Source organism: Dendroctonus ponderosae, unplaced genomic scaffold (assembly GCF_020466585.1).
Source record: "Dendroctonus ponderosae isolate FM_Combo_2020 unplaced genomic scaffold, Dpon_F_20191213v2 Dpon_F_20191213_2, whole genome shotgun sequence".
Taxonomy (NCBI): Eukaryota; Metazoa; Arthropoda; class Insecta; order Coleoptera; family Curculionidae; genus Dendroctonus; species Dendroctonus ponderosae.
In genome coordinates, this window is record NW_026018165.1 from 10217616 (window position 1) to 10241742 (window position 24127).

Sequence of the window (24127 nt, forward strand, 5' to 3'; positions counted from 1 at the left end):
AAATACGATCTGACCCGATGAGACTGATGATTATCTAACCGGAGTTAAAATGTTTGTTGTGGAACGCATGACAATTTAATCATGATTAAAGTGCTGATTAAAAAATGATTGTGATTAGTTAACCAAGAATTTAATCACTTTTGGTGGAACCGGGCCTAAGCTTCAGATACTTGTCTGATTGATTAGTTTCGATGAATTTCCACTTCGTTCACTAATTTAAGCAGTCAACCATCTTAGAAACATTTCAATATTAACGTATATTTGACTGTTTTTTTGTTAATAATGTGAATTTTGAACGCAGTTGTGCCCATTTTGTCCGGGGCGCATGGCTCGTCTGTGCCTGTGCTCTGATTGAGCTTCCGTTCAAGTCCCCGTTAGTTGTTAGTTTTAGTTCGTGGGAGACCGTTCTTCGGTTGTACTGCAAAGTGCAGTTATGATATTGTCGGTCTGTTTTGGGATCTAAATAAACAGCCCAAACTGACTAATCTATTTGTTATTAGACTGCTATAGATAAATCTTGTTGTAGTTTAGTTCAAATAAGTGCCAGTTTTTGTTTTGGATTGTAACCTTTTGTTGTTTTCATTGATGTCCTGAGCTGAAGACGTGAGGTGAGTGCACAATAAGGTTTCTTATTCGAATTTCACACAGTCTAAATAGCAATTCATTCTATTGAGTGAAGATTCATTTTCAATCATGCACGATTTAACTGGAGCATAGGGAACAAAGGCTTAACATTAATCAGGCGTCAAGGAGAAAATGATCTGAGCAATAGTGAATGTGTCACTTTTAACCTCCATCCTAAATGATCAAGTACTACTTAATTAATGAGGTTGACTGAACAGTTTTCTGAAGCTTTTGGTGACTAAAAGTCCTCCTTTTTTAATTTACCAACAGCTTTTTATTGATTTTCTCGGGGCCTTAAATGTAAACAAACAGTCTGCTCTGGGAGCACATATGGGAGTGTTTTACACATTATAAAATACTCTTGATTCGAGTTTCTGATAGCAGCATGAAACAAAGAAATGGGCCAGTTTTACAGGCCCATTTTTACATAAAACTGATCTACCTATTTACTTATTTTTTTAAATTTTGTTAAAAATAGTTGCATGCAAAAGTTGTACTTTGTTGAAGGCAGCTTTAAAATGATTTTTTTGCAAATATACCTTATTATTGGTTGTCTCTTGTCTATACAATACTGAAACATCTAATTAAAAAAATGCTTGCTCTTAGCTTATTCAATCGAAAAAATGCAGGTTGGAAAGATAATTTGGAATGCATCAGTTTTCGGTAACTTAAAAATGAAACCCTTACCTAATGAAGGTACATTAAGAACAAAATGATCTTTGAAAGCCTTTTCCATTGAGTAACATTAATAGTAATACTCATTTTGAATTTTTCCATCATCTATGCTCATTAGAGAGACAGTTGTTTAAAGTACATAACAAGTAACTCTAGAGCAAAAACAGTTGTTTTCTTCTTTTCAAATTTTGTTGGTTTAATTTTACCTTTTGTTAAAAATAGTTGCATTCAGAAGTTGTAGGTGAAGGCTACTTTAAAACTAATTTTTTGCAAATATACCTAATTATTCGTTGTCTCTTGTCTATACGGTACTGAAACATCTAATTAAAGAAATGCTTGCTCATGCCGTATTCAATCGAAAAAAATGCAGCTTGGAAAGAGAATTTGGGACTCATCAATTTTCGGTAACTTAAAAATTAAACACTTACCTAATGTAGGTACATTAAGAACCAAATGATCTTTGAAAGCCTTTTCCATTGAGTAACATTAATAGTAATATTTTGAATTTTTTCATCATCTATTCTCATTCGAGAGCACAGTTGTTTAAAGTACATAACAAGTAACTTTAGAGAAAAACAGTTATTTTCTTCTATTCAAATTTTGTTGGTTTAATTTTACCTTTTGATAAAAATAGTTGCATGCAAAAGTTGTAGTTGAAGGCTACTTTAAAATTATTTTTTTGCTAATATACCTTATTATTGGTTGTCTCTTGTCTACACAATATTGAAACATCTAATTAAAAAAATGCTTGCTCATAGCTTATTCAATCGAAAAAATGCAGGTTGGGAAGATAATTTGRAAGGCATCAGTTTTCGGTAACTTAAACCCTTTCCTAATGTAGGTACATTAAGAACAAAATGATCTTTGAAAGCCTTTTCCATTGAGTAACATTAATAGTAATACTCATTTTGAATTTTTCCATCATCTATTCTCATTCGAGAGCACAGTTGCTTAAAGTACATAACAAGTAACTTTAGAGYAAAAACAGTTATTTTCTTCTTTTCAAATTTTGTTGGTWTAATTTTACYTTTYGTTAAAAATAGTTGCATTCAGAAGTTGTAGGTSAAGGCTACTTTAAAACTGTTTTTTTTTTGCAAATATTCCTAATTATTGGTTGTCTCGTGTCTATACGATACTGAAACATCTAATTAAAGAAATGCTTGCTCATGSCTTATTCAATCGAAAAAAATGCAGTTTGGAAAGAGTTTGGAACGCATCAGTTTTCCGTAAMTTAAAAATGCACAACACTTACCTAGTGTAGAGACTAGACTAGTGTRAAGACTCATTTTKAATTTTTCCATAATCTMTTCTTATTCGAGAGCACAGTTATTTAAAGTAACTTTAAGGCAAAAACAGTATTTTTCTTCTTTTCAAATTTTGTTTGTTTAATTTCAGTAAGTTTTAAGTTAAGTTGTAGTTGAAAGCTACTTTAGAATGGTTTTTGTTGCAAATATATTGCAAGTATTGGGTGYCTATGCAATACTGAAACATCTAAGTAAGTAATTAAAAAAATGCTTGCTCAAAGAGTATTTCATCAAAAAAAAAAAAACAATGCAGGTTGGAAAGAAAGTTRGGAACACATCAGTTTTCCGTAACAYAAMAATGTAACCTAAGGTACATTAAGCACAAAAGGAACTGAACACTTTTTTCCCATGAGTAACATTAATAGCAGGACTCATTTTCTTTGCATTGCAGCAGGACTCATTTTACTTGCACATTCCTAAATAAGTAAGACCTGAAATGTTATATTAAACTTAAACTGTTTAATTTAAAAAAATTTGATTGTTYCCAGAAGGAAAAAAACATCTTCTTTACAAGCATAATTTAATATAAAGTGTAACTTTTGTTTTACACACAACATTGTTTTTTAACTTCTGTTCTTCAGCTTTTTTTGAAAATAAGAAATGTGATTTATATCTTTAGTAATATTTTCAGTTAAATCTATCTTTATAAAACTAGTTTCTTAAGTTCTTATCAAGCGGTCAAACAGCGTTAAAAAGGTTGATCTGCAATATGAATAAATTTATATATTTGGGAGCTGCATTAAATCACCGATTAAATAACTAGAATTTAACCGCGTTGTACCTTTCTAAAGCCTTCGATTTTGTGAGTCACAATTTGTTGTGTAAAAACCTTGAGATGAACGAATTCATAAAGTGGTGTAAATCACAGGAAATACTTTTAAATGAGATCTCAGGGTTAAATTTTGGGGTTTCTGTTTGTATATTATTAAGCACCCTGTATTTACTTTATTGCATTTTGCAAACGCTAGTCGTTTTTCTTCTGAATTGAATGGTAAAATAATTCATAACTGATTAACCTTTTTTGCATTTTGAGTTTTGAATATCTGTGCTATTGGTGAGCGCAGATAAAGATCCCGTTATTGAGATCTGATCGCTCATGTAAGTTGTAAAAAAATTCTTGGAAAACTTCACTCCTAAAGAAATTATATAATTTCCAAGGAATAAAACTAAAGCAGTTTTAAAAAATATCAATAATCCTAACCGGGAAAAACTTTTCTAATGTAGGCATTTTTGATCATAATCCTTAGATAAAAACCATATAATAAGTAACTCGCTTTAACACAGACTTAAATCTTTAAATGTAATTAGTGTAATGAGTGTAATTGTAAATATTTGAACGAATACAATCTATCTGTCTATCTGTGAAGATAAGTCAACGTAATTAATAAAACTCACTTACTGATATACTTTATTTACTAATACCCGCAGAAAGCAACGATTTGCATTAGAGTTACGTGACTTTAAGTCGATTTTCTATGATAGGACTATATCAAATAGTGCTTTTTCTGAAATTAAAAATTATAATTAATACTAATTATTTCTTTAAAGAAAGGTCAATAGTCGAATATGAAAAGAAGTAATAAATCAACCGACTGATACTGGTGATAAAAGAATAAAAATGAAAACAAATTCCAATGAATTATTTAGTTACCTATACATATATTGATTTATTATGTTCTATTTTGTTTTCAGTGTTCAATTAAATAACAAAATATATTTTTTTCTATTAGTAATCTAAGGATCTAATAAAAATATGTTTTGAATTCTGATATTTGAAAATATAATAGATATGTGTTCAAACGTTTAATGGGCCACTTGCAATATGCTTATTTTTCATTTAAAGGTTGCTAATGCTGCGTTCCAAATTTTCAACCTTTCTCTTATTTGTTTTTATATATTGTTATACGAGCAAATGGGTTTTCTCTTAAACGTCACAACGTGACATACTTTATTTTCTATAAATATACAGAACGACCCAAACTTAAATACTATAATATCAACAGATTGTTGAACATTCGAAAGCCGAACAATATTTTGTATTAGCGTAATTCGATAGAACAATACATTTTTTTAAGTTACTGATTGAAATCTTATCTCATAAATCCGTTGGAAAATGCTATTTTTTCAACTCACTGATTTTAGAACTTTCAGCTATAGTTAGGCTTTTATCTAGATATGCGTATTAATCATTCTGATTTGTGAATTTGCGTAGAAAGCAGCAGAATTTCAAAGTGAGGCATTGAATTAGTGAGTGAATGAAGAATTTAAGGGCAGAATAATCCCACTAAATACGAAAGTCTTCGCCACTGACCTGCAATGGCTTAATCTCAATACTACTAAAATGTGTACAAAAGCTTAGTCGTTCAACTCCAACAGAGAGTTTCTGGAAAACTTCTCTGGTTCTAATAGTTTTAATTCTCTTTTTGAACGTACAACACACTGATGATGTTCTGTCACTTCAGTTTGGGTCACCCTGTATACAAAGATACAATTACCATATAATATATAAAAGACCAATGCAAAGCTCCAGAACTAAACGCTATGTATTTGTTTATCAATTTGTACGTTAAATGTAAACAAACACTTATATTTATTTACACATATGGGAGTATGTTTAATGAAATGCATTTTGTATACTTGCATATGTGTATATTAAGCGTTGTAAGTAGCAATTGTATTATGTAGGCCATAAACTTCGTTTTTTTTATATACATATAGGCAATAAAGTAGTTTGTGTAACTGCAAAAATGGAAATTAAAAAAAAACTATTAGTTATAATGTTTGACCTTTTCTGAACATGTATTAGTTGCTTGAGAATGCCTGATATTATATGAACCCTGCAATCTCAACAGGGAAATTGTTTTTTCAGCTGGCTTTGTTTCTGTTTCAGACTTTTCATGTTGTTAATTGTTTTTATATTATTAAGTATGGGCAAACCATTATGTTCATGCATAGTTTACTCATATTTTGTACTGTTTGTACAACTTTTCTATACTATTTACGGGTTCTATACTATTTACTTAATTTTTATTTGTCATTATTTTTTGTTTGTTTGAATAAAGAGTTTTAATAATAATAAAGAAATTAGTGAAAAGTTTTTGCAAGTAATGCGTCATTTTTATTGTAGATCGTAGATAAAGTAGAGTACGTCTCCTAATATTTTGCTAATAATAAAGAAATGGAGTGAGTAAATTAACAAAATATTTAAATGCCCAAAAAATGCTATGAATCAATAACAACACACTTCAATTAAATGGCGTAGCCTCTTATTTAAATTTAATAATAGGACAAACAATTATCGCTAATGAGAATATCAATTGTAAAAGATAAATATTTTTAATAAAAAAACATTTTTTGATGATATAAATCTGGATAGCACATTTATAGGTGATTTTAACATAGATTTAGCAAGTTTCAATGCTGGAAAATTTAAATAATTAGTTATTTGCAACAACTAGTTAACTAGTTTAGTTTTATGACTAAAAAGTCCATTAATACATATACAAGAATAACTAATATGCTAAATCTCCCAAACTTGTTTTGTGTGCGACAAGCAATGAATCTTAACACCAGGCTACTTGTATACAAAATGGTAAACCAACTTCTAGCGTCACTTCTCAAATGATCAAGAATTAATTTTTATCAAAGCACTACGTAATAAGTACTTATAAGTGATTACAGTAATTCAATGAATGACCCTCATCTATTAGAAACTGTGATAATCTTAGGACCTTTAAAGAGTCATGTACTCACTATATTTAGCAGACTGTTAGATTATAGCTGTTTAGTTATGAAATATCGATTTGCATTTGTATACTGAGTGACTCTATTAATGTAATTTCTTACTAACCAAGTGCCAAATAAACCAATTCTTTCATTCAATATTCTAAAGTATAAGTTTACAGTCTGAGTTCCTGAAAACTACTACAGTACGTATTCAAAGTGCAAATAAAATATTAATTATTAACATTTTAAATACTGAAAACTATACAAGGAAATATTCTAAGCTCCCCTTTATTGCTGTGACCTGTTATCATAAATTCTTGTTCAAATACTCTTCCCCCTGTTTCTATGCTATGTTGAAAGCTTTTCCTCGTAATTGCTAGTTGGGGTTCACCAACCATTCATAATTAAGTTAATTGTAAATTATTAAAGTACATGCTTTTGATTGATGAGTAGTAATTCAGTTTGTTCTCAACAGCTTTTAGTGTTGCTTAAGACAAACATCTATGAATGTACGCTGTGCCGTCGAAGCACCGTGACCATTATTGAAAATCGTTAAATTTTTCAACTGGAAAGTACAAATTCCACATCGTGCTTAACGAGACCTGATTCTCTGAAATTCAAGGATTCGCTAATGCTCACTGGTTATTTGAAAATCTATAAAAAATTGCCATTATTTTAAGTTTTGTTTGATTGTGCTCGATTTCTACGAAATGCCTTTGACCGCAATGAGTGCTCTATTTGTTTCTTTAAAGCAATTTGTTTATTAATTCCATTGTTCTATTGGAATGGGCATGTTTTACTTGTTTGATTCATTTATTTATTTGGGAGATTTTAAACCTAACATTTAAAACGAAATCAAATGCAAAAGTGTGTGAGTTTTCTATTTTATATCTAGTTTATTTAATCGATTTTTCTGTATGTTGTAGTTTATTGAAATATTTCTATTTAGTTAAGTAGTGTTTATTTTTCTCAACACTAATTTTCGGAATAGTCAAAGCCTTTTAAATGAGTTAAAAGCCCATGATCAAGTTTAAATATTCACATTTATTTTGACATGAAATGGAGACCATCCGTGCACTAAAGTTGTAAAAACATTCTTTAATAATTCACTAGCAAACTTTTAGAACTAAAGTTTGCCCATTGAGAGAAGTGTCGACCGCAACATGTATCGGAAAAAGAAATGTTCTCGGAAGCGTTTGAGGATATGAGGCACCTAAAAGAATTTGTTCGATAAGATACGTTACCCAACATTGCAAATAAAATATCTGTATTATTTCCACTTTTACAGAATCGCATTCTTCCTATCAGTAATTTATTTTCAATATAACATCTTTTTAAGTTCTTACTAGTTTTAGCTTCCTGTTAATCAAGGTCAACAGTGATTGTAAGACAATTTCTAAAACTGACAATACCAGGAAATATTTTTGTCCTGACCTAGTAATCCTGTGATATGTGAATGATGTTTTACATCTTATCGACCTATATAGAAAATATTTTCCGGCTAAAAACTCAAATTGCTTATGTTGCCTTACCAACTTTCGGATGATTTTTGAAGGTAACACTTAGTCTTTCCTTTTCTGTTAATTTGATATATATTTACTTACTGGATTGTAAAGTATATTTCGAAAGCCTGAAACTCATTTTTGTAAAACTGTTTCAAGCGACAGACGGGAGCTATTTGTCGTCCACCCCGGTGGTTATTTGCATAATCCAAAACATCAGAATTTTTACTTTTATTACAATACTCTTCTTGACTGGAAATTATGGCATAAGTATGAATGAATAAAAATGACCGACTACAGACTATTTTAAAATTTTGTCATCTGGTCCTGCTTGATCTGCTTCTTTTATTGGGGGATTTGAGTTAACAACTTGTGGAACCAGATAACAGCTGTATCGTATGTGTTAGTTCTATACATGTTCGGATGCCTTAACCGTGTTTATTTAAATGTTAATTGATTTAAAAGGCGCATTTTAGACGAAGCAGCGACCAAGTTTTAGAAAAGTTGCGAGTCTTAGTAGTTATTCCTCTAAAAATCACACATACATTTTTGGCTCCCAAAATCTTCCAAAGTGCCATCTTTACTCTATAGTTATAGACTATACAGCAAAAACTCTATTGAAGTTTGGAAATGTGGATTTGTCTGCTATAATGTTGACATAATTTTAAAACGGCCCTAAAAAATCGTATTTTTATTGCTTAGAAAAATTCTCCTAATATGTTTCTTCGATATGTATCTACCTTTTTTAACATAAATATGTTAACCACTCAATCAGGCAATCCTGACTGCTAAAGTTCATATTGAAAATCTGTATATGTCTCAACTAAAACCTTTAGCTCAACCATTAAATCCCATGAACAAATAGCATTCAAATTTATGTCGAAATTTAACAATTTCTTTGTGTCCCACAACCAAAAAAGTAACTATTTAAGCATCTGTATTCACTCTGATAGATATTTTCGACGCGTTGCAAAGAAAAAGCCGGCTCAGTGAAAAAATAAGTGTTTCCGTCAACAGTTTGCCTAAGATTTTTTTACATGCGGAAGCTTGTTGAAGAGGTGTAATATTTTGTAATGTAAATAAGAAATCAAGAAGTACGCGACAGTGAAACACGGCGGGGATCATTTATGGTCTAGAGGTGTATTTCCTCATTTAGTGTGGGCGAGTTCGCTTTAATTGATTGAATCTTGGACAAAGTGGGTTATATAAATATCTTTAAAAATAGTTTACTACAAATTGCGTATAAAATCGGAATACGGAAGAGTTTTAAAGTGCGAGGATTTTGCAGGAATGGATGTTTAGCACTACTGGACATCAAGATTAATTGGAAGAGTAGGGCAAAATTGATGCGAGGAAAAGAATAACGGTATAAGAATAAGCAGTCAAATTTCTCAAGTCCATCCGTATAACACATATGTTAATAAACGATTTTTCAATGCATTATTCTTGTTTTATTTTAGATGAAATATGCCAAAAGTTATATGTATATTCAATCGATTTGAAAAAAAGAAATAATAAAAAATTTATATTCTTGGCAAAATCTTTCTAAGCGCGGGTTGTCCGAATATTTTCGTGATTATCTACTTCCTTCCATGTTAATGCCATTTATCGTTTTTGTTCGATACATATTGTTTCAACTTAGCTTAACATTTAACGATTATGCACATCATGTTCAGTTCTTATCGGGAACAAAGTTGAGAGAGTTGAGTAGAAATTGTGATTAAAAGCTGTTTGCACGGTTCAATGTCCCTTGTGACTCATGTGTCTATCCCCTTAATAGCAGAATTAAATGCATTTATACCATGCATGGAGACAAAGTACATATTATGTCGTTCTTGCTTTTCCTGGAACAATTACGTGTCGCTTTTAATTATATTTCATTAGCATGTGTACTTTAACTCTAAGAATAGTAAGCGTTCAAAAAATGTTTTTATACAGAATTTTATTGATCAATTTGAAAGTTTGCTTTTTAAAAACAATTTATTTCCAAATTAATACAAACAATAGATTTCAGTTGTAACCGGACCTTAACTATTTATGACTCGTATATCTTAGACTGTCTTTAGACTGACTAAGATTGACTGTAGACTATCTGAGACTTATCTTCTTATCTGACCAAACATTTAATAACTGAATTCTCGATTCTGCTGTGGCTTCTTTTATAGTTAAATTATGCCGATCATAGCAGAAACTATACTACGTCTTATTTTATAAGAATAGTTGGCATAAGTGTCCATATAATTACAGTTAGATTTTTTTTTATATTTGGTATTTGTACGTACGAATGGCTTCTTTACCTGATGTTTAATTTTTTCACCTGAACGATTATATATTCCTCATAAAAGTACTCTTTTATTCAATTGTGAATTTTTGTCGTTGATGTTGTGATAAGAAACAATTTAAATGTTTTGGAGTTATCATTTTTAAAGTCTTAAAAAGGTCTGAAATTTTCTGTTGTTAAATTTAGGTTTTATTTTATATTTTTTATTGCTTGATGAAAATTGTCCGTTACATTAGCCGTTCATTTGACACTATTAATTTATCGCCTGGCCCAAAACATGTGGGCACATATTATTATTAATGGGAATTTAGCATGCAATGGCAAACTCTTATTAAGCACGCAGAATGAATTTTTTAATTAGATAATATACAATTTATTATTTAATATAACCAGTTCAACGTAGACTAATTTAAATAAATCAAGAAACAACGTCATAACGATACCATTATTTAAAAAAATTAAAACGGGTTTTTAATTAGTTTAGTTGCAGCTTAAGAGTAATGGACCCATTCAAAACAATGCTATTTTTACGTTAAATGCATGTGATTTAAAATTAAGTAATAATAGTTGAGGGTTTTCGGGGTTTCTAATGAAAGTTGTAGCGTCTTATCGAGCCAATAACAATTAAAAGTAATCAGTCATTGTTTGCTGTTTGCAATTGTTGGTGGGCATTTTAAGTACCAATGCATCACTATTGCGAATATTCTTAATCCGAAATAACTGGTGTTGTTTATTACGGTTGCTTAATCTGCTGATAATTTAGGATATAAATGAAAAGTATTGAAAACTGATGGCCCAAATAAGTAATATTGATAGTTGACTTCACTCATTATTAACTTGTTTATCTGGTTTAACATCACGATTTTGAGAATTGACGATTTGAAACTACGCATAATAGATAAAGGATGGTTCAAATTTGGAACTCACCATTAAATATACAGGTTGGTGTAGTATTAACACAAACTTGTATAGGGTGTTAGTTTATACTCATTTTAGTATCCATCAAATTACATTATGGAAAACAAGGTTTAACTATCTGGTAGTCCAAATATATCTGAAACTAGTGTAGAAAACTGAGTAACCAATCCAACAAGAGAAAAGTATAATTAGAAATCCATTATCTTGTAAATAATTAACTCTGCGAGACAAACTCACTCATTAACAATACTATAAGACTGCGCAACTGTTTGAAATTATTGCCAACACTTACGGACATAATTTTAAAAAAATTGCACTAACAACCCCTGATTCCAGCTAATTTCAGGGAAAGGAAAAATATCCGCAACTTTTCACTTTTGAAATATTTTTAGCATGTTTTAGCTGTTCAATTTTCTAATATATTGAGGTCTACTAATATATCAAAGTCGTAAAATTATGACCAAAACGTTTACGATCAAATTACTTGGTTGCCCAGATTTTGTTTGCGTTATGATTTCGAACTCGGCCTGATTTATTGTCGAAATAAATATTCATTTCTTACACATGTAAATTTTGAAACATACCTTTAATATCTGGAAGGAAATTAAGATATTTGGAACAAAAATATATAAAAGTATGTTTTTTTAAGACGCCAATTATCATTTAACTGAAAATATTGACATAAAAATACTGAAACTTTTCTAAAAAAGTAAAAAGGCAATCTACTGCATATGGTAGACAAATCATGTGGTTCGAAATTCGATAGTGGGCATTTTGTAAAGGCACAAAAGCTTTGAGAATGAGCAGTTGCATACTCATTCTATTTTAAAACTCACTATTTTAAAATTTACAATCGGTCTGGAAGAAATAGATGCAAACATTTTTGTAATTAAATTTTCAATTTTTAAAAAACCTAACTGCTCGAATCTTTAGTCTTGGGTAACATGAGTTCTAATTTGAATCATACTGTATTTAAACTTAATTTAAGTATGCCCAATTTAATTTTAAGTTTGTGTTAGGAAAATGACTTACTTTAAAGGGCTTAGACCAAGAAATCGTTACAGAAACCTTAAACTCTTTTTTCGAAAGTGGGCTTGTTGATTGTAATTGAAGGGTATTTGTACGCGACGTTTCCCTAGCATGTGCCACAACCGTCTTCAAAGGTAATGCGGCAAGGGGTAACATATTTTCTTTTACCTCTCGGACAAAGGCAACTAATTGCCTAAACTCTCCCTCGTATCGAACTAAATAATCATTTCTTCTAGCTCTTAAGTAGCAGAAATAAAATCTCGACACCTAAACAGCTAAAACTGTTTGTCAGACCCAAGTCGACCCATTTAGTGTACAAGTGAGTTAGTTAAACTGTACTAAATTTAGTATCTTTCAGTTTTCTTCACTAAATTCAGTAACATTGAATCAACATACAGCTACACCATCCACACTTCCTATAGTTTGGAAAAACTCAATTCCAACCATCATTATTTAAAAATAAGAAAAACGTATTTCTAAACGTTCCCTTGGCTTGACTGCCATTTTATTTGCTCTGAAAGTAATTGTATGTCAATTGTTTTTTTCATATATTACCGTTAAAATTACATCTAGACCTAGATTTGCTGAACGGCGAGTGCAGTGACCACTAAACTGCTACAACGTTCAGCAACTGTTGGCTATTTTAAAAGTTAAAATTGTCTTCATCACAGTCATAATTTGCGTGTTTTCGTAGATTGATTGATCACAGTGGCGTGCTTAGTGATAATTACGGCAAGTATTTAAAACCGTATAAAATCAGCTATCTAGATGCTTAAAACTGGAAAAATTAGAAGAGAGAACTCAGCGTTGTACTTTGCATTAGCAACAAAGGCAGAACTGATCGATCGAATTACTCCTAAAAAGCCCTTCTAAATTTGTTTCCCAAAACAGTAATCGCATAAGAATTTGTAGCAAATAATTAATAAATGCATAAGCTGAGTTGATGACAGGGAAATCTGTTTATTAAAAATGGCTTAACAGTAGGTATTGTAACGCCAATAGATAAAAACATACTTTAAAACGTCGTTGAATTCGTAATGGACATTAGTTTAGCATTAGCATTAGGACGTTTCAACAATTAGCAGTATCAATGTACCTGCAATTAGCGCATTTACAACCCGATTTATCACATTAGTTCTGAGATTACGTTTATTCCATTGTCTTGATAATTTTATGACGTTATAAATATTTTCTTGAAACGTGTGATCGGGACTTTTACTTGAGTCATTTGGAACGCGGATATTTCCGTTACTTTCACATTTTCATCAAAATTATAAAATATTTCTGAAACTTTAGTCCGAAGTTTAGTCTTACCTTATCCTATAGTCTTAACTTTTTTATCTTTGTAGGTTTTATCAATTTTTTTCTTAACTTTTCAATTTCATTTAATCAATGTTTTACTGACCAATAGAATCGGGCTTGAACATTTGTGCTCATTTGCTAAAATACTTATCACTGAATCACCGTATATAATAAACAGAAGATTATTTTCTCAGTAGATTTGCCTTCTCGTCGACTGTGTTGTTTTAACTTCATTTTTTCAAACTTACTTCATTTTACCCAGACCATAAACTTGCTCAAACACTCTGCAGAATCGATATTTCTATTGGAAAGTTTTTCAATCATGGACACAATGGCTTCATAGTTATTGTTTTAATTTTACATTTTTTAACTTTTACCCTGATACATCTGATATTTATCTAAATAATCTTCTATTGAATATATTCTGCAGTTCTTGTGACTAAAAGTTCTATGGATTTTGTATTAGAATGAATATTGATAATGAAACTGTGAGCTAAAATGGTCTAAGAAATGTTGTTATTATTATTACTTATATTGTCATTATCAACCGGTTTACTGTATGATTTAAAAAAATCACATTCAAGTCTATGGTCAAAAAAAAAATTACATACTTAAAGCGAAGTAAGTTTTAAAACTTTGAAGCACGGAACATCAAATTTAATTAAAAGCTTAAAGATTTGAAAGGAATATTACTATAGATTATCTTAAACAGTTCAACTAACGGATATAGAATGGTGTTACGAATTCAATTTAATCGTATAATAAAGTATTTTATTATTAAAATTTAGCTTGTGCCAATAAAACTTGTCCTATACATTCGTCACATCAGGTTTCTGTTCCAAAAAATAACAATTGTGAGCTGCAATCGAACTTTGGAAAATTTTCAAGTGCTTAGCGGAACGTACATCGTTGAAAGCCGATAAAGTTTTTTTTTAGTTAATCTTTATTTATTACTCTAAAGATGTTTTTTGACAAACACAATTCTTTCAGAACATTTAATTGCATTAAATTGCAGTTGTGGCTTCAACAAACATTGTTTTTAGATATACCGGGTATAGTGGTTGTCGAGGTTTGTTTTGTAATTTTGTAGTAAGCAAATTCAATGGTCCACGTGTTATAATCCCTGAAAACTTTTCATCCGATACTTTGACCAGCCGTAAGACATTTCATAGTCTGAGAGGCAACTTGTTTATTTTTTAGTAATGCTGGTGAATATCCATAGACATCTTCAACTTTTTATTAGACAAAAGATATAATGCGGATCATAAACAGAGATAATACAGCGAACGATACCGTTAATAGTTAATCTTTTTTTACACTTATGAGCTTTAGATAGCACTCGATATTCAGATTATTGCGCTTTTACTGTTCGGCTGAAGGTTACCTGAGATGTCGATTATTCTCATACCAGCACTCACTGTCAATTTTACAGATTTTTCTCAAATGCATTCATTCACAACTTAATCGTTTGTAGGAAGTATTTTGTTTCATCAAAGTTTTTCTTTACTTCCAGATCTGAGTGTCAACTCCAGTGAAGCACAACATGCTAATCGGTCAGACTGATGCTTCAAGCAGCAAGAACTTCAATCTCCATCGGACATAAAAGAAAATTTCATCTGATTTTATCGTATCGATCTTTGTGTAGTTTTCAACGTATATCAGTGAAGAGCCATGAGTAATAACGTTATTCGTGTTGTTATCAGTGATTGTGAGAAATAGCAGGCTGTGACGAAAAATTGTGCACCAGTTCAAAATGAAGGGTAAAGAGTGGAACAAGAGACAATCAGTTAATGCAGTTAGTTTGTCGCTGACCTGCATATTTTTATTTTTGGCTGTGCAACTATCTGATGGAAAAGGTAAGTTTTAATGTACGCTGTATGTAGTATGTAATGTAGTTTTATAATATGCTTGGAGTTAAATTTCGGGTAACTACATGGAAGAATAGTGAAATCAGCAGAATTTGGAAAACTTTGTTTAACAACACATCGTTATCTTATGTTGATTTTTAATACATTTTGAATATCGTTTAATGAGCTAATGAAGGTCTTTTTAAGTACAGTCATTCTTTCTACCAATTTCATTTGGATTTTCCGTTCTAATCCTACATGGGAGATAAAGATAAACATTTACAATTAGAAAAAGTCCCCCTTATTCAGAGGTATTCATCAGAACCGCATCATCGTTAGCCTCGCCTCGTTTTGGTACCCAAACTCACTCAACGTGTAGGAATTGTAGAAATCTTGAAGCATCCTAAATAAACTAATAAGCAGCACTCCCTAAACTTATGGAAATTTGCTGTCGGGATGTTGCTGCTGTTTAGTTGTATAGGTTCATATAAAATTCTGAATATCAGTTTTCAAGATTCGTCTTGGTCGGAGTTTTTCTCAATCTTGCATAATTATTTCTTGTCATCGGACAGAGTTTTCCTCAGTAGTTACTTACTTTCACTCCCCTGTTTGATCTATTGCCTTTGCCATTTCTTTGGTGTGTGTATTCTTACATCCCTTCTAATTGCGTTATAATATTTTATTGTTAATTTTCATTAACTGCATGGAGTCTCTTAAGTGTTTTTCTCCGTATTTCGCACTTAGTTCCGGCAGTTTTACATTTTATTTTCGCTTTCCTCACTGCTGTGGTTTCTTGCTGGTTTGTTTTCTCATTCGGCAATGATGCTAGAAGACATGAATTTAGCAGCTTCTCATATTTGTCTGCATTTTGTGTTCTGAGTGGCTTCGTACTGCTCCAAAATTTAAATATTTGTAAGATGAAGCAAAAACATTCTTCAGGGGACTCACAGGAACAAATCCAAAAACGCGAAGTTTTTGGAATTACGCAAGGTTTATACAAGGTGATTGAAAATTGGAGTAATTATTCTGGAGGTCTGCCTATAGAGAAAAATAATTCAAATAATTATTCTCACAAGAAATTAGTACTGACTAAGTACATTCGCAACAAACTAAAACAGAAGTTTTCCAATAATGCATTTGATTCCACTTACAAATGAAGTTTTTCTTCGTAACTTTATTTACATTCCTGTTGCTTAAGGTTTAAGTTAACACGCAAAATTAAAATTCTATTAAAAAAAAAACGGTAGAAAACAAGTATTTTAGGGAATCAATACTTTCCGCAACATGGTGTGGATGTACATCCATGTCATTTTTCTTTAATATGCTGAATATTTATATGGCAACATGTGTTAGTTATTAGCGGAGATCAAATATTTAAAACATGGTTGGCTAACGAGTTTCTAGGTGAATTTATACTTCCTACTACTAATTTATACTACTATTGGTCGTAAAGGAATATTTACTTTATAAATTTTTGGAACCGCGTAAAACTTTGGTGTGACTATTTTGTGGTGATGAATCGATCTTTCGTAATCTGTGATTTAAGCTTTAACTTTCTTGACGTTGTTATAATTTACCAACGTTCTGTTGGATTTTTATGTAATTTTGAATAACTTCCTTCATTTAAAATTTCGTAAATTTTTTGATCATCGTAGGTAGATTCAACCCCTGATAACGGTTGCTTTAATACTTTTTGCTTGAATCAGCATATATTTTCCAAAGCTTATTTTTGGTCTTGCGAAATGATGTCTTTTGTTTTTCTGGTAATTTTTGACGTTTTTCTTTTATTCTAGAAACGAAGTCAAACTTGAGATCGTTTTTGGTGTATGTAGGTACCTAATTGAAATTTTTAAACCTAGAGAAAGAACAACTTTTTCGACATCAGTTTACTTATGGTTTAATAGATAAACTTATAATTAATGTGTCCAGAAAATGGTTATTTTTTACGTTTTAGATTTCTTTATCGCCTTAAGCAATTTTGTTTTGAATTTGTTTTCGAATTATACATTTTCTTACATAGGTGTTAGTAATTTAAAGTCATATGATTAAACTCGTAAAAAGAGATGTTGTTTGGTAAAACTAATCTTATAAAATTTATTTTGTTTTAAATTTTCGTTTAATTTAACCTATGAAATTGAATTATGTCTACAACTAAAGATTTATTTGCTTTTGCTAATATTTTATTTATATCTAATTATTGCTGTTATATGGAGATTTAAGTCATTAGTCTTTTTTACATATTTAGATCCTAAATACCGGAAAATAGAACAGATGTATGGCTTATACCGATGTTGTAGATTAGTTCTACATGGTTGAGGCGGATTCAAGTTTTTAATAGTCTTATGTAAAATGAAAACCGATGTGAAGTGATGTTCTGAAGTGAACATGTGAACAGGCGGTTCGGTTAGAAAGCGTACTTCTTTTTCTAAAACTCATATAATGAGAGTAATGCTTTGCGAATTTTATTAAAAAAAAAAACGAAATTTGGTACCTAACTCTAATTAAGTACCTACCTGTTGACAAAGCTTTAAAATATAATCAAATGAAAATTAGAAAATGACCTCAATATTTAGGAACGCACACAAATTATTAACACTACCTACTTATGTACTTTTTTAACGTCATGTTATTTTGAGTGTAATCATAATTTTTATCAACAAAAGTTTGGAATGGTCATGGGATCGTTCTTATCACCTTCTTACAGTCGTAATATCATGGTAATTTTTTACATCAATTTCTAAATAAGTAATTATAAATGGTAAAAACCAGAATACTTTTATCGATATATCCCTACTATTAATAACAATTCAGACAATTTAGAAACTTTGGTATTTATAGGTACCTATAGAAAATCTAAGTACTCATACAAATCGATAGTTAGATTTTAACTGAAATCACCCGATAAGGGTAAAAACGGCATAAATATAATACTATACTATATATATAATATAAAACTTTATATGATATAGTAAAAATAAGTTCTAATTAATTTAACAACACATAGTAACGTGTATGTGAACGATTTTTTAAATGTTAGGTTTTGAGGAGTATAATAGAAAAAAACTAACGACAAATACACTGTAACTCTAACATACTTGTAATCAATTCTCTGCTTGGATTTCTTAAAATCTATTTAATTTTCCGTATTACGAACTTTTGTCTGCGTTTAAGAAAATTTCGCAGATTTTCATGTTTAAAGTTTTGTGTTAATAATGGAGCCAGGAAATTACCGTCCTGTAGATAGTAGACAACAACATAAATTGAGAAAGCATTGCAAATTATTAACTAACTATTAAAGAATGTGAAGTTCTGTAAGATCAATCCCAAATCTGGGAAATCTGGATTAAGCAAAAAAAGAAGTGCGAACGGACCAAGGCGTAAAACACTGCAAGATTGTAACAATAAAAAACCAGAATCAGAAAAATATTTGCAAAGTTTAACTTCTTTCTTTAACTCATTTGTTGGGTGTAAGGACAGACGTGTAATTGCTAGATGAAGAGAGACTGCACCATTCGTCATTTTACGAGTGTAACCCTCATTTCACATTTCGTTCAATTGTTTTTCTTCCAGCCCAGTTTTAATGCAAATTGAAACACTTATACTGATATAGGAACAATATTCTTTCATTAGTCGATCAGCTCTCACAGATTTGTCACGCTTTAGATACGGCTATGTAATGAGAACCTTTTGCAATGACTAGCTTTTTTACCATTAGTGATTGAGTTCAAATGCCTGCCAGCCATTATTTAACAAATACAATAATATTAGCATATTCACGACTTTATCTATTCTGTTTCAGATTCATTTGTATCAAAAATCAATGAAATTACCAAAAATCTGAAACAAGCTGTTGGTTTATTGGACTTCAATGTCGCTTATACGGACTTTGTTAACGATGCAACGTACTACAGTAGTACGGAGTTCAATGCAGGAGGGATGGCAGGATTGTATAAGTTGACTCGTTTGTTCATAAACGTTTTTGCTCCAAAGGATATCTTAATGGAAGGTGAGTAATTTTTGGTGTTAAACGTTGAACAGTAACATCGTCACAGAAACTGTTCCATTTTTTAAGTTGCTTCTTCAGAGTGGAACATTGAAACATTGAATCCTTATTAAAATAATTTAATTTATTTAATTTTATGGATAGATCAAAATAAATAGATTATAGAACAATCTTACTGACTTACTAATAATACTTAAATTCTCATCGTCTCTCAATCGTCATAAGTGGCCGTACATAGAAGTGAGGCATATCGCAATTTCTATATTGAACATCAACATTTTATTGGATATGCACAGTTCCTTTTCCTATGCGCAATTTTATTACGAAACAAAATATTTCAGTTGTTCAGTTCATTTTCATTGGAGTAACATATTTTCCACATCGTATTGTTTACAGTATGTTGATTTTTTAAGAAGATTCATTTTTTGGAAATTAGTAGAATGTGACATTTATTTTCGAACTTTAAATTTTTTTAAATGTTTGTTTACAGGTCGTTAATTGAATTGAAAATTGATGATGTGAAAAATTAGTTCGCGTTACTTTCGCTTTGCTCTAGTCACCTTAGTTTCAAGTTGGATAGTTGTAGAAACAATTTAACATTTCTGAGCGTTAGTCTCAATTTAGACAGAAAAGAGAAATATCTTTATGGGCGACAACTATCAATGCTGAAAGATTTTACAAAGAACCCAAAATTATCAAAAACGGATTAGAGCAAAGAAGAGTCAAAGAAAAACGAGTTGATTCCAGTGTCGAAATAAAGCAGTACCTTTTTGATCATGTGGTTGCGGAACACTCTGTATATAAACAATATTTATTTCTGCGGAAAAAGATCATCGAAAATCGCTCAGCCCACATCATTTAGTAAACTTATGGCTAACTGAATATTTACATTGCAGGAAATTATACTTTATTAACTTTTATTGTAATTTTCCACGTCCTAAAGAACTCTTACTACAAAAGTCGAGAAATAAAATGGGAATACGGGTTGCCTAGTTGTGAGAATTGTCTTCTCATTTTAACTGGATTTGCGGCAGTCGTTCAATTTTTCTTGTCCTTTGTATGTATTCCTAATAAATTCTTTGAAAGGCTTGCATTTCAAGCACTTATTCTTAGAAGCAAAACAGTTGACACAAAGAGAAAAAAGATTGCAGAAATATTGAAGTTGATTCTCGAAGAAGTAACCGTCTGAAAAATTGCTCTATGGCAATAAAAACGAATAAATAAATTTTAAATTTTGTATGATAATATAGTCACTTACTATAAGCGTTTATTTTGTGTCCACTGTTTTAGAAAAAAATAGTTGAAAACCACATACACACTTTAAATTAGAATATCTTGAAAACATTTGTTTGTGGCGACTTTTGCTAAAATTTTGCTTTTGATATTAATGCTAAAAAATTTGATACAAGCATGCACGAAAAAGGTATGACTTTTCTAATAAAAGAAATACATGTAGAAGCGTCCTCTTTATCTAAGAGCAAAGCCAACATCCAATTCATATTCATTCATTCATTATCATCGTTCGGAGTTTTTAGTGGCTCCAATATTTCTCGGCATATTAGCGTTTATTAAATTACTTTGAAAAAAATATATTTAGCATACTAACTTTTCATGCAAGCAAACGTTTGCGCTTCCGATTCGAGTCAAGGTGTTTGTTTAAATCCGCATTATTTATTGTCTATAATAATCACAGCAGATCATACGCATTTTTAAAGCATCAAGTGGATCAACATAATGCGAAATAACATTTTTCATTGTGATATTCGCCCTAGCGTGTCGACCTTTGCTGGCCTCGATCTAAACAATGGTGTTGACATTTCCGCCTTTTCCGATTTAAAGAGATGTTACTGCTTTGTTATCCGTTTTCTAGGTCTGATCAATATTTTCAAAGTAACACAAAATGCAAGCGACCTGACAAATAAATACGCATTAAAAGTAGAAAAGCTCCTGTCGTCGTTAAAGTTTCAATGGAAAAAGATCGGGGACACCACAGTTGATAAGTGAATATGTACGAAATGATTCATTCTGAGACTAATTCAATTTTTTTAATGAAACTACTTCAGTAGAGCTTGGGTTTATCCAAATGTTATAGTGTTAATAGAAGAAATTGAAAAACAATAGATAAATTGTATAGGTAACAATATTACGCCATAGATGCTTATTTCGTTGTATTAAAAATCTGGCTACAACCACAAATAATTAATAATTCTTGCAAATGTTTCCATGTGGTTTCTAACTGGGCCTTGGTATGTTTCGGTTCGGTTTTTAAATCATTAAAATTATTGCAGCAACTGTTTCGAAATTACGTTTTCAACTTTATCGTTTATTAGCCGATTGTTATATGGCCTTATTTCTTTGTAAGCAAATTGAGTTTTTCTCCTAACCGAATATGGTTATGTCAAGCGAATTTTTATTTCTTTTACTGTAATCGAATGCTACGAAAGCTGAACACGGAAATAACAAACAAAACATTATTTTAGCGTAAAAGATTAATTTTCTTGATGGGAGCTTAGGCAATTAACCAACTTCAAGGTACACAAGATTTGATTTATTATGATTTTATCGGTTAAAATATTTCTTATATGTTACATTAAATATATGTTACATGTAAATTCGTTAAGATTACGTTTAGAATTTTACTAGAACTGCTCGTCCCACACATTTAACAGAAATATTGTCAGTTTTTTGTTGATTACTCCAACATTTTTCATAGATTACTGGAAACGTTTAGTAGTAAAGTGACACTTTATTTTCACTTTATAATTTTAAGTTGATCGAGTTTTTTCGATATATTGTTGAGCCTTGAAAGCCCGCGTACCACAATTTCAACGTTACGTATGTTATTGCGTAAAATAAAAGAAACRTATTTCCTCTAAATGATCTTCAAAAATTAAATAAAAAATGCATRTAGGTACATRRTAACTAAAAACTATAGTAGTGCAGTGTACTGTATTTTTGTCGTTTTTTTCAATTTCTAAATGTAGAACAGGAATATCATATACTTAGTGGAATATAATAAAAAGTAGAGATCAAGAAAAATACAGTTAAATGCCTCTTTGATGGTTAATAACAAATATCTGGATTTAATCACTTTTATAAATTATTGACATTGCTTGCAGGTTTTCATTTCTTAATATTTTGTTAAMATTTTTAATTTAAAAATCGTACATTCAGTATCTTAACGCATTAAGGTACTGATGAACAATAGGAATTTTTTTATTAACAAATAAATTTAAAAATGCCCCCCATATACAAAGGGGCATTAACTGAATAAACATTATGTTTTATTGAGCAATAGTGATTTTTTGGTTTTTTATCCACTAATTATTTAATTATTGCATATTATTATTAACTTCCGTTTAAAGTTGAAAATCAAATGTATATTTTAGCATCTCCAACACTATTTCAGTCATTAAAATATACTATAGTAACTTCGAAATATAGCAGCCTCTTCTTGACCTAACAAAATTAGAACTTTGACGCAAAAAACGTAATTAAAAAAATCGCTTGGCGGAAGTAATAATTTGTTGAGGGCATCATTATTTGTTTGCTCATAGAGACATTCGGGAAAACATCATGAAGTTGTCAAAAATGTATATTAGCTAGATATCAGTAATTGAACTAATTTCATCACCAGGCATTCAGTCTTATCACTTTTAGTAAATACATTTAAGCACTTACTTTAATTTATTTTGACTTCATTTTCTCCACTATATTTATGCTTTGCTCATAGGCGATTTTATTGGCGATCTTTCTCACAGCTGAGTAGTAATATTGTGCAAATATACTTTAGTTATTTTATTGAAGTGGTGATTAATTAAACTGCTTAGTGCAATTGATAAAACAGAATTGTAAGGAAATATGTACACTGTATATTGAAGATACAAACCGAAAGTTTGTATCAAAGATATGTGCTCTACAATGTAGAGTCTACATCATTGTACCTACTGCTTATAATTTCAGCTCAAACTTTGAAAAGTTTGTTTTCACTTTCAGGAACCGATTTGCAAGTTTTAACCTTGCAAATGCAAATGCAAAACATGCCCGTAGGTTGTTAGAATTGGAACAATAAATTAGGAAAATTTTGATGGTGTGATCATAAAGCGAATGAGGAATTTAATAAAGATAATATTTAGTTGACTCTAATATCCAACCGCGAATCCGATTTGAAAAATCATCGATGGATCGATAATGACACGCAATTCAAATCGCAATAAAAGTCTTTACGACCTGGACATTTTTTCATATTCAACGGCACATTGTCTCGACTTAATGAAATATAACTTGTTTGGTAAAATTATGGAAAAATACATAATTATAAAAGGGAAATTACATGGATCATTTATCTACAATGTACAGTTGTAAGTACATTGTATATTTCCAGCGTTTTGTTTGGTTGTTTTATGTTGTTGTCATCCTTATAACCGTGAGATAAATTTACGTTCTCATTTACTTCTTTACAGTTCTAAATATTCCCAAATGATAGCAGCATTATGCCCAGTTTCAAATAACGAAGGATTTTTAATATTCCCTGATTAAACGAACGATCCGTGTAAATTATCCTAGTTTTCGTCCTGGCCGCCAGCCAAAACAGCTGCCATATGGATTGCGGCATTATTGTTTACACAATATGAGGATAGATCGTCCGTTACTGGGTTGTAAGTGCTATGTTGCAACCCATTTATTTGCCAGCAAAATATCCAATAACTATTGTCGTTTATAAGTAATAAATATTTACTTTTATCGCATCGATGTTGAGTTTAAGTTTATAAGCGGCGTTTAAGTGCACTTGAACCTTTGAAGACTTGACTTGAAAATGCGCCAGCTGATAATAAACCGCTTATAAAACTTGTTTTAAACAAATGCTGCACATAGTCATATTTTGGATTTTCCTGTTTTTATAAATAGGAATATAT

At 30.6% G+C, this 24127-nt stretch overlaps 1 protein-coding gene across 6 annotated transcripts in view; it reads left to right on the plus strand.

The window, feature by feature from the left end:
- The first annotated feature begins 215 nt into the window (after positions 1-215).
- Positions 216-24127, plus strand: part of LOC109538973 (prominin-like protein) — a 42625-nt gene continuing 18713 nt past the window's right edge. For 4 of the 6 annotated variants that reach the window (XM_019906448.2, XM_019906452.2, XM_019906451.2 and 1 more), the window contains exons 1-3: positions 216-608; positions 14875-15217; positions 19008-19214. In XM_019906448.2, coding sequence (XP_019762007.1) covers positions 15115-15217; positions 19008-19214 — 310 coding nt within the window. In that variant the 5' untranslated portion in view covers positions 216-608; positions 14875-15114. Of the gene's footprint in view, positions 609-10930; positions 11054-14725; positions 14741-14874; positions 15218-19007; positions 19215-24127 lie in introns of those variants that run through there. The other 2 variants (XM_019906450.2, XM_019906449.2) reach the window with 2 other exon arrangements.